Source organism: Brienomyrus brachyistius, chromosome 2 (assembly GCF_023856365.1).
Source record: "Brienomyrus brachyistius isolate T26 chromosome 2, BBRACH_0.4, whole genome shotgun sequence".
NCBI classification, from domain to species: domain Eukaryota; kingdom Metazoa; phylum Chordata; class Actinopteri; order Osteoglossiformes; family Mormyridae; genus Brienomyrus; species Brienomyrus brachyistius.
Window position 1 is genome coordinate 561,265 of NC_064534.1, and position 12,054 is coordinate 573,318.

A 12,054-nucleotide genomic window follows, 5' to 3' on the forward strand; every position below is an offset into this window, starting at 1 on the left:
TGAGCATCACGAAACAATAAGCTTTTGACGGCCCTATTAATATTCTTTACCCTTATTGAAATGTTGGTGTTCTTGTCCCTATTTCAGTTACAATGTTTTTCTTTGGTCACACCATGCTAACCTATCAAGGTCATCGACACCAGTCCCATCCCCCTACAGTGCGTTGCCCTCCATCCAGGTGAAACTGGCTGGCAAGTAAGTATCTTCTCAGATGCTGGCATCCTACATAACACAGCTGTTCCTTGCTGGTACAGCCAAGGGCGCAAGTACTTCTAGGGGTGCCCAACATCACATAGCTGTTCCATGCTGGTACAGCAGAGGGCCAGAGCACATCTGTGGCAACACTGCAGTGGGTGTGAGTACATCTTAGGGCGCCCCATGTCATGTAGCTGTTCTGTACCAACACTGCAGTGAGTGTGAGTACATCTTGGGGCACCCCATGTCATGTAGCTGTTCTGTACCAACACTGCAATGAGTGTGAGTACATCTTAGGGCGCCCCATGTCATGTAGCTGTTCTGTACCAACACTGCAGTGAGTGTGAGTACATCTTGGGGCGCCCCATGTCATGTAGCTGTTCTGTACCAACACTGCAGTGAGTGTGAGTACATCTTGGGGTGCTCCATGTCATGTAGCTGTTCTGTACCAACACTGCAGTGAGTGTGAGTACATCTTAGGGCGCCCCATGTCATGTAGCTGTTCTGCACCAACACTGCAGTGGGTGTGAGTACATCCTGGGACGCCCCATTGTGTAGCTGTTCTGTACTAACACTGCAGTGAGTGTGAGTACATCTTGAGGCGCCCCATTGTGTAGTTGTTCTGTACCAACACTGCAGTGGGTGTGAGTAAATCTTGGGGCACCCCATTGTGTAGCTGTTCTGTACCAACACTGCAGTGGGTGTGAGTACATCTTGGGGCGCCCCATTGTGTAGCTGTTCTGTACTAACACTGCAGTGGGTGTGAGTACATCTTGGGGTGCTCCATGTCATGTAGCTGTTCTGCACCAACACTGCAGTGGGTGTGAGTACATCCTGGGACGCCCCATTGTGTAGCTGTTCTGTACTAACACTGCAGTGAGTGTGAGTACATCTTGAGGCGCCCCATTGTGTAGTTGTTCTGTACCAACACTGCAGTGGGTGTGAGTACATCTTGGGGTGCTCCATGTCATGTAGCTGTTCTGTACCAACACTGCAGTGAGTGTGAGTACATCTTGGGGCACCCCATTTCACGTAGCTGTTCTGCACCAACACTGCAGTGGGTATGAGTACATCCTGGGGCGCCCCATTGTGTAGCTGTTCTGTACCAACACTGCAGTGGGTGTGAGTACATCATGGGGCGCCCCATTGTGTAGCTGTTCTGTACTAACACTGCAGTGGGTGTGAGTACATCTTGGGGTGCTCCATGTCATGTAGCTGTTCTGTACCAACACTGCAGTGAGTGTGAGTGCATCTTAGGGTGCCCCAAGTCATGTAGCTGTTCTGTACCAACACTGCAGTGAGCGTGGGTACATCTTAGGGCGCCCCGTGTCATATAGCTGTTCTGCACCAACACTGCAGTGGGTGTGAGTACATCATGGGGCGCCCCATTGTGTAGCTGTTCTGTACCAACACTGCAGTGGGTGTGAGTACATCCTGGGGCAGGGACATCGTATCCTGACACAAAGGCAGGGTAATCCCATAGTACAGCATCACCACCTGTTCAGCCCATGCATATTTCATTAGGCACAACCTGTCTATCGCCTTGCACGCTGACACCTGAGCACAGGGGACTTGCCTGGAGGAGGGAGCGCACGTGGATAGCCAGGTATTCGAGGTCCCCACCTTACACAGCTGTCAGCGGTCGCCTGGCCACACAGAGGAGAGTGAAGCCTCACCGGTCTCACAATCAACATCGATGAGCTTGTCCAGGAAGTCTCTGAAGGAGCCAACACTGCTCAGGATGACAGGGTGCAGAGGGGCCATCCACTGCTCCTTCCCTTGGCCGAGCTGGAGGCCCAGGTTACCAATGCTCTGCACAGCCTGTCAGGTGGGGTACAGTCAGGGAGGAGGGGGGAGAACAGGAGGGAGAAGGAGGGAACGGGAGGAACAAGTTGCAGTGGAAAGAAGGGCGAGAGAGAAGGGGAGTAAGAAAGGGAGGGAGAAGGAAGGAAAGAGGGAGAGAAGGGGGAATGAAAGGGAGAGAGAGAGAAACGATGGAGGGAGGTATCAGGGAGAGAGAGTGAGGGGGAATGAAAGGGAAAGAGATGGATAAAGGGTGGAGGGAGATGTCACGGAAAGCGAGAAAGGGAATGAAAGGGAGGGAGAGGGAGATTTATTTATTACTCCTACCTCACACACACAGGTTTGTAGTTATATCTTTGTGGGGACTCTCCATTCATTTCTATGGGGAAAACTCAACTTGGCGATCGTAACCCCTAACCTTGACCATAAGTAGCCAAACAAAATCCCATTTTTAGTTTTTTGATTGTATTCATATATCTTCATGGGGACCTGAAAAATGGTCCCCGCAACGTTAAAATAACAGGTTATCATCACATTGTGGGGGACATTTGGTCCCCACAATGTAATATAAATCTAATCCACACACATACACAAACCCCACATCTGTCCTTTTTCCCATTAAGGTCACACATCTGATGGTGCCAATCTGATGTTATGCTACACTGACCACATGCCCACCCCCCCCCCCAAACATCTGCTGGGTCACTGTGGGCCTCCCAAAACCCTTTTTGAGGTTGCTGCTTTTCACAGATCATGCCGACGGCTTCCTTTGTCCCTGGCACACCTGGCTCTGTGTCGAGAGGTGTGGATGGGAGCACAGCTCCACTTCACCCTCCGACAAACAGCCAACCGCACCTGGGGGGTCAGTCCGGTTAGTGGGCAGGCCTGAGGAGCAGGAGAGAGCTCAGGTGTAGCAGCAGGACAGCTGCTGTGTGGGAGGCCGGTGACGTGTGCCAATGTGCACCAGGTGTCTGCGAGGGCACATGCAAGGGTGGTGCGAGGGTATGTATGAGCACGCATGTGAGAGCACGCGTGCAGGCACATGCGAGAAAGATGTAAGGGAGGTATCAGGGTGTGTGTGAGGACACGTGTGTGGGCAGTGCAACCAGGTATGAGGCTGTTTGTGAGGGTGGTGTGAGGACACGTGTGTGGGCAGTGCAACCAGGTATGAGGCTGTTTGTGAGGGTGGTGTGAGGACACGTGTGTGGGCAGTGCAACCAGGTATGAGGCTGTTTGTGAGGGTGGTGTGAGGACACGTGTGTGGGCAGTGCAACCAGGTATGAGGTTGTTTGTGAGGGTGGTGTGTAAGGGCAGTGCAAACTTGGTATGAGAGTGTGTGTGAGCATGATGTGAGGAGAAAAGTGAGGGCAAGTATGAGGGCACACATGAGGGCACATAGAGCACGTGTAAGGGTGTGTGCCAGGGCACTGTGAGGGCATGTGTGAGGGTACGTGCCAGGGCACTGTGAGTGGACAATGGGAGGATGAAGGTGCGTGAGGGCGAGTGTGATATGAGGTACATGTGTGCACCTTGGCCAGCAGCAGCAGTGTACGAGCAGTGCGTGCATCCGCATGCCGCTCCCGCAGGTGGAACAGCTTCGGCGTCAGGATGGCAGGAGCCACGAAGCGCAGGAAGAGGAAACTGCCAATGGCCAGGTACTTCACATCCTGGTGGGCACACAGGATAAGCCTGAACCATACAGGACAAATCCATGCAGAGGTCATACAGGCCTGGCCCAGTCCCAAGGGGGCAAGCCACAAAATCACACAGGCCACGTTCATCCCTGTCCATAAAGGGGATGCCATTTCAGGGGAGGTTTGTTCCCACCTTGTCATCTGGTGGCATGTGCTGCTGAGGGATGTTAAGGTGGCATCTCATGCATGATGCATACTCCTGTGTGACGGTGTGTATCTTTATGCCTGTGTGAGGACCTCGTCGTGCTCTTTCTGTGTGTTTATGGCCGCACCGCTCACTACCTCGTGTGCGGGCCCTGGGAACTGCTCCTCCACACGCTTGTGCAGCTGCTTGAAGACGACACGCATCACGATGGGGCACTGTGCCAGAGAGCCCACGATGGCATCCATGATGGCCAACAGGTAGCCCTGCAGGACCTCCACGCTGCTCTCAAGCACCTCTGCCTCAGAGACCACACCCTTGAAGGAGATCCGCCTGGGGGGGGTGTTTATTTTAAAAGGCTGAAAGGACCCAGTTTATTGAATTTGAATTCAGATGATGCAGAAGCAAGTAAAGGAGAGAAAGTCAGTCTGGATGAGGAGCTGCGTGTGTAGATAAGCTCTTTGTAGTTCTGGTTTACTGGATATTCCCAGGCTGCTTGCGTTGAAATGCAGGCGGCTGTCATAGTCACACAGCAGCTACGTGACAGCAGCTTAGCAGACTTAAGTATGTTACTACCTCAAGAGGGCTGGTAGCTAAGCAACTATTCTTCTACACTCACTTCCTCTCTCTATCACTCAGAGCCTCAGTAACACCTACAGGTATGGCAGAATCACTCAGAGGCTCGCTACGGCAGAGTCACTCAGAGATTCGCTAGCACCTGAGGGCATGGCAGAGTCACTCAAAGGCTCACTACAGCAGAGTCACTCAGAGGCTTGCTAACACCTATGGGCATGGCAGAGTCACTCAAAGGCTCGCTAACACCTATGGGCATGGCAGAGTCACTCAGAGATTCGCTAGCACCTGAGGGCATGGTAGAATCACTCAGAGGCTCGCTATTGTCTGCGACTGTGGGTAAAGCAGAGTCAATCAGGGGCTTGTTAACGCTTGTTGCTTAAGAGTCAGTCAGAGGCTTGTTACAGCAATCTGTCCATCATGTATTATTTAGCCTGGGTTTCAGCCATCTTATCAATGATAGCTGGCCCAAAGCTTAAGAAAAAATATAAACAAAATCGTTAGCAACAAAAAACAACTCGGAAAAGTAAACTTATCACCCTCTGTTGACATAGTCACTGTTTCTGTGCGACAAGAAGTTGTCATGGGCAACCATCATATTTATATACACAGTGTAGCATTTGCAGCATACGGTGTGTGGGTGGGAAGAGATCTTCACGTCAGGAGGACACAAATACACATGTAATCAGAGGCTGCATACTGCCGATTCATAGACCAGGACACACATACTGACCCATGTGTACAGAGTTTTCATGCAGATAGACGGATAAAAAAAGCATTATCGGGTGGAGTTTCACTTTTGGTACACTCAGGTTTCTGTGCTGTGTTTCAATTGTTCCTGCCACAAACCAAAGCCTGTCATTATCAGAGGAGGAACAGGCTGATAAGCTCCACTTCAAAAGCTGTCCCATAACCGTGGCCCCACACTTCCTCTGCCCTGATTGGCTGAGTGCGAGTAAAACATCTACCTGGTTCGATTCAGTTCGATTTTGCATGGGTCCAATTCGACGTACTTCTTCTCCTCAAAGATCCGGTTGAGGATAGGTTTCAGCACCTCGTGTAGGTACAGCATGCCAACGGCCTGTGGGGCAGAGCAGGTGTGAGTGTGAGACATGGGAAGCCCCATGCAAATGGAGAACAGCATGACCAGGACACGCACCTTCATGAATTGCTCCATGGCTTTGGAGGCCAGTGAATTGGAGCGGAACAGAGTGTTGGGGTCAGCTGGGGGTGGGAGAGAGACAAGGAGAGAGCGTCAGTGCACAGGCTTCAGGTGTTTCATATATTTGGTTTCAAACAGGCCGCAGCGCAGCTGGCAGGAGCAGTGGGATTCTCTGAAGGGTTTGGGTTATGCTTAGCTATAGCAGTCTCATGTTACACCCCTTCCCGTCACTCCTCACTGGCTCCCTATAAGCACTCACATCAAGTTCAAGTCCTTGGTGCTGGCTTACAGAACCATTAACGGACAGGTACCCATCTCCCTCAAGATGTTCCTCAAGACCTGCATCCCTCAGTCAGCAAACCAGCACAACCTGGGAACTCTCCACCACTTATTGGAGGCATTTCTCATGTGTGGTGGAGCGAGCTGCCAAACCACATCCGGCCTTCAGAAACACATGAAGACCCCCGTGTCCTTGGAAGCCCCCCTAACCCAACACCTCTCTATCTCCCCTGGCTGGTCTTTCGTGGTTGCTGAATGCCGTTGGTGTTGTACTTTGTGTTTTGACTGCATTGCCCCATTAGTTCATTAGTATGTTTGAAATGCATTGTGTAGCTCTTGCCCTGATACTGCTCACAGCTGTGCCTGGACATTCATCAGAAGCTCAGCCTAGCCGCCCTCATGCCCAGTCAACTCCTCCACACCCTTATGTTTATAATGTGGCACACTTGTAATTTTCTTTGGACAAAAGTGTCTGCTAAATGTGTTCAAAAAGTCTATCTTGAAAAATTGGCTTGGTTCCTTCTTATTTATAATAACGAGAACGTTTGGATTGGTAAGCATCTGTATCATGTTGGCAGGATACAAGCTTGTGTATGAATGTACAGACAGACACAAACATGCTCTAATGGTATAAAAATATGAAAATATGACAGTACTATTACATAATTTCTTTCACATACGGCTGGTATTTATTATTTGTACAGACTTACAGACTTTCCCCAATTTACTGGGCTGAATTTCGACCGGTCATACATTGAAATAGAGGTATATCAGAATAGGATAATCCTGCTGCCTTTTTAGTGTGAGAACAAGACAGGGGAATGCGTGTGAGGCTGGGATGGTCATGCAGCCATACAGTATCTTCCCGCAGTAACTATCGTACATGCATTAGGTGGGGCAATGCGTGTGAGGCTGGAATGGTCATGCAGCCATACAGTATCTTCCCGCAGTAACTATCGTACATGCATTAGGTGGGGCAATGCGTGTGAGGCTGGGATGGTCATGCAGCCATACAGTATCTTCCCGCAGTAACTATCGTACATGCATTAGGTGGGGAAATGCGTGTGAGGCTGGGATGGTCATGCAGCCATACAGTATCTTCCCTCAGTAACTATCGTACGTGCATTAGGTGGGGAAATGCGTGTGAGGCTGGGATGGTCATGCAGCCATACAGTATCTTCCCGCAGTAACTATTGTACATGCATTAAGTGGTGTAATACTGCCAGGCATTTTGCACAATATATATATTTTTTATATATGTACCTAATTTTAAAAAATTAAACTTGAGTCATATGTGTGAAATGTCATAAAACACATACATTGTATATCATGGTATAACTCTCTGCATAGTATGTATAGGTGTTCAGTATTTTTGTCTATTATCAAATGATAATTACATATGCTTCAAATACTGCAAAATCTACAAAATATTTCTGTCCTCATTTTCATCCCTATGGGTTGCCTTCATGGCTTTGGAAATAAACGTGGCTGTTGCCATGGCAGCAGTAATCAATAGCAGGCCTGTTTACAGTCACTTAGGAGCAGACATGTGCATATCAGTCTTCCTTCCTGATGGCCTAAATCAGCATCGCACTGCCTTACAGGACCAGCGGTTCAAAATTTTTAGTGTAGCAAACTCTATAGGTTGACCCCCCCACTCCACCCCATTCAATCTGAAGAAATAATTAAAACCACCCCTCACCTCCTCACATCCACAACGACACAACATTTTTCTTGGGGGGGGGGGGGGGGGGGGCAATCGGACAGTCCCAAAATACGGGACAAATAACATCCTATATTGGTTCAAAATGTACATCGATTATTATTTTTCAACACAGGTCCAAAATACAGAGCAGGTGTGAAAATGAATCCTCACACTTCCCACGAGAGCCACAACATCAAAAAGCTGAACCTAAAAACAAATGACCTTTTTAATAGTATTTATATACACAAGATTAGCTAATCAACAAGAACAGTAACTCTTGGTTCATTCAAGCGTGCAGTGCCTCGCTCAGGGTACCTCAGTGGTGCTCTGCAGGTCGGGGATTGAAACCTGCAATCTTTCCATTATAAGTGCGCTTCCCTAAACAGTATGACACCACTGCCCATATTCAGATATATTGGCGAATATTGGTGAGTTTATCTTTCCTGATGGTTGAGTTCATGTTCTGATTGGTTAAACGTGCATCAATTATCTATGCACTGAGAATGCACAGGATACATTACACTGAAGTCTATAAGCTTAACAAGGCAGAAAAAGTTTGGTTTCACTGAAGTTCCTTTCATTAACCTTAGCGTAATGTTTTACACAATACTTTGTCAGACATTTCTGAACAGCAGCATCATTTTGGGTTGGTCGTTGCCATCATACATTGGCATTAAAGTTATATATGACATGGATGTTTTCCTTTCTTTTTTTTGGTGAAACTCCCATTCGGCTGTTGTCTTAAAGAAACCCGCCCTGGGTCACACCCCTGTCAGCAGCATCTGAGGTTACACGGCCCAAACTGTGTACAGAACCGTACTCAGCAAAGAGAACGATGTCTGAGAAAGACATCTGTAAATGTGCAATGGCAATAAACTCAGAGTTATAAATACATTATAACTTCTTAACAGGTACTGCAAGGATGTGAGAAGATAGTTGTAATTATTAGGATCCTGACCTAAATATGAGCTCAGATATTTTGACCTAGATCTCATCTGAAAAGTTCTCTGGCTGCAGGATCATTTACATTATTATTAGATGGTACTTAATTTATATGAGAGATAATGTGTGAAAGTTAGGTATTTTAATATCACCCATGAGAAAATGAGAAGCTAATCAGCATGAGGTTCTGATCAGTATCACCTCCCACAGGATTACAGTGCTCACGCTGAATCCAGGAACTGTTCTCACTTGGATTAAGAGACATATATGAAAAGAACCTTGAGAATCTGATGTGAGCATGTGACTGCAGACATCAGCATCTTGGCAGAAAGCCATAAGGTCTATGCATAGGCTGGAGAGTGCTGTGCTGTTTACGGGGGCGTGAGACAGTCCCAACCCAGGCTTAGTTTATGGTTGTCCATTGAGACCGATGATGACATACACTTCTGTCTTTATCGGTGATTTCTTTGATGGCTGAATAATCCAGTCCTTGACCCACAAGTTCAGTGTAGGTGGGACATGTATATGTGATGGTAGTGATAGTAACAAGCATGTTTATGTTCCTTCTGAGTGTCCTTCACTGTCTTCTGGCTGTGCTTTCCTCCTCATGCATACCATGGATATGTTCCTCCTGAGTCTCCTTGGCTATCCTTTCCTCCTCATGCATACCATGGATATGTTCCTCCTGAGTCTCCTTGGCTATCCTTTCCTCCTCATGCATACCATGGATATGTTCCTCCTGAGTCTCCTTGGCTATCCTTTCCTCCTCATGCATACCATGGATATGTTCCTCCTGAGTCTCCTTGGCTATCCTTTCCTCCTCATGCATACCATGGATATGTTCCTCCTGAGTCTCCTTGGCTATCCTTTCCTCCTAATGCATACCATGGATATGTTCCTCCTGAACCTCCATCGCTGTCTCCTGGCAGATATACCCCTACTGTTGCCACAATTAGCCTTATCAATAATGTTCTTGTAAACAGTGACAATGCTGGCATCACTCCATTGTGGTGGGATGTTCTCATCTGCCCAGACCTTGGTGATATATCAGTGTACGGTTCCTGTACAGAGGTACCCTCTCTGCTTTAGCAGCTCTGTTTCTTCACTCCATTGTGGTGGGATGTTCTCATCTGCCCAGACCGTGGTGATATATCAGTGTAGGGTTCCTCTACAGAGGTACCCTCCCTGCTTTAGCAGCTCTGTTTCATCACTCCATTGTGGTGGGATGTTCTCATCTGCGCAGACCTGGGTGATATATCAGTGTAGGGTTCCTGTACAGAGGTACCCTCCCTGCTTTAGCAGCTCTGTTTCTTCACTCCATGGTGGTGGGATGTTCTCATCTGCGCAGACCTGGGTGATATATCAGTGTAGGGTTCCTGTACAGAGGTACCCTCCCTGCTTTAGCAGCTCTGTTTCATCACTCCATTGTGGTGGGATGTTCTCATCTGCTCAGATCTTGGTGATATATCAGTGTAGGGTTCCTCTACAGAGGTACCCTCCCTGCTTTAGCAGCTCTGTTTCTTCACTCCATTGTGGTGGGATGTTCTCATCTGCTCAGATCTTGGTGATATATCAGTGTAGGGTTCCTGTACAGAGGTATCCTCTCTGCTTTAGCAGCTCTGCTGGAGTTCCGTCAGTACCAGGGGATTTGTTTTTAAGGGAACGGACAGCTGACAAAACCTGAAGGAAGGTTGGGGACTTGCTGGTGTTGTGAATTGGAGGACATTGACCCAGTTCATCCAGGACGGCGGGGTCTACGTCACAATTCTGATTAAATAGGATATAAAAAAATTCAGCCCACCTCATCAGGATGCTGTTCTGGGGAGAGTTTCCCGAAGCCTTCCTAACGCTATGTCATTCGTATGTTAAAAGAACTTACGAATGATGTAAATTTAAGAAAGCTATAGGAAACTCACCCCTGATCCTTCAAGACTGTTAAACCATGTGTTTTTTTTTTTTAGAGGATCGGTGCAGCAATTTGTTGGGTCGTATATACTGTAATTCTGACACCATTTAAAAAGTTATGTATGCCATTTTTATCAGGAAATGACTGTATTTCCTGCGGATTTTTGTCCACCACTTGTTCTATATGGTGCAAATAGTCATCTGTACTTCCTGTCGTGCTTTCTGATATTGCTGCCTAGTACTGGCGGATGAGGGGTGTTTAGGGTTGTCCGGTTGCGCCTTCTTCAGCAAGTTACGGATGGTGTCCGAGTTATTGTCAAGCCAGTCTTGATGGTTCTTGCTTCCGATAGTCCCCCTCTAGGGGATTTAGACTACCCTCCTTGATCTCTGTGGGGAACTACCCTCTCTGGTCCTCATGCAAGGGGACATGCACCCAAACCCAGTGTCTTCTGATGGACTCAGGCCCCAGAGTATTCAGGGAAGCAACCCCCAGTCGACATCGACGAAGAAGGGACCTGAACCCTCCTTCTACTCTATTAATGTTAGCGGGCACCAGTTAGCTGATAAATATGGTGGCATTGAGGAGAGGGCAACCATACCAGGCTGTCCTGTCACAGCTAAACAGTAATGGCATCGATCCGCCGTGTGACTGCCAGCAGGTTGGAAACCCGAGTGGGCCAGGCCAGGCTAATAGGCCACGCCCATCCAGCTATGGTCAGGGTGATCCTCGGATTCACACTACATGAGCTATGGGATCCCACGCCCATGTCTGAAAGCAACATTCCATGTAGTATCACAACAATATGCCAGCTGTGCATCCCAATATCGCAGCTTTATTGTATAAACTAACTTAATTCTTATTAATTTATTTAGTCACATTAAATATATTTTGCCGTTTTTTTTACTTTGTAACATGGTTTGTGTGAATATTAGCCTATGCACTGTTTTAGCACAGGGCTCTTACAGCAATAGACATGTTTTATGATCATTATTAAATGTGACACAAGGCAAGGAATAACCCATGATGGGGCACCAACCCATCACAGGGAAACATTTTACAATTTCATGTAATGATAATACCTTAGTAGCATATTTGCTTGTGTCATGGATATCAATGTGTTATCATTTAAACCAAGATATAGAAGAGAACTAATGACAGAAACTTCAAACCTTTTATCATCTTCATACTATTGGGTCTCCTTCACCTTCAAACCTTTGGTTTTTGATCTTTAACACACACACACAGACACACACCCACACACAACCACCCACACTCACACACACAAAAGTGTCCTCACAGGTGTGGTTGACCTCACGCATGTTCAGATAGTCCAGGAAGGGCACCACCAGGCCCTGGCCTAGGTAGATCTTCACCAGTGTCATGGCCACATCTTGCCGGCTCTCCGCCATGGTCACCTCCTCCAGCATGGTCAACGGACTCACATCATCCACCTGGGGGGACAGTGCTCAAAGAATGGATGCCAGACACAGACCTTCGTAACTGGTGCTCACATCACTCACACTAATATCTGATCCCCTGTAACATGCAAGGCAAAAAGCTAAAGGAGAAAACAGCACTATTTCGGTCTGCCTGATACTGAGCGCAGTTCTGCTAAACCTCTGGTCTTGTGTCACTCTTATAATGGGGGGAGGG

At 47.8% G+C, this 12,054-nt stretch overlaps 1 protein-coding gene across 3 annotated transcripts in view; it reads right to left on the reverse strand.

Moving 5' to 3' along the window:
• The window catches only part of LOC125722931 (rasGAP-activating-like protein 1), a 50,713-nt gene that overhangs the window by 19,496 nt on the left and 19,163 nt on the right, over nt 1-12,054 (reverse strand). For 2 of the 3 annotated variants that reach the window (XM_048999202.1, XM_048999211.1), the window contains exons 10-15: nt 11,699-11,852; nt 5,567-5,631; nt 5,376-5,488; nt 3,975-4,167; nt 3,528-3,665; nt 1,872-2,016 (exon numbers count right to left, since the gene is read on the reverse strand). In XM_048999202.1, the coding sequence (XP_048855159.1) occupies nt 1,872-2,016; nt 3,528-3,665; nt 3,975-4,167; nt 5,376-5,488; nt 5,567-5,631; nt 11,699-11,852 (808 nt within the window). The remainder of the gene's footprint in view (nt 1-1,871; nt 2,017-3,527; nt 3,666-3,974; nt 4,168-5,375; nt 5,489-5,566; nt 5,632-11,698; nt 11,853-12,054) is intronic. The other variant, XM_048999222.1, reaches the window with a different exon arrangement.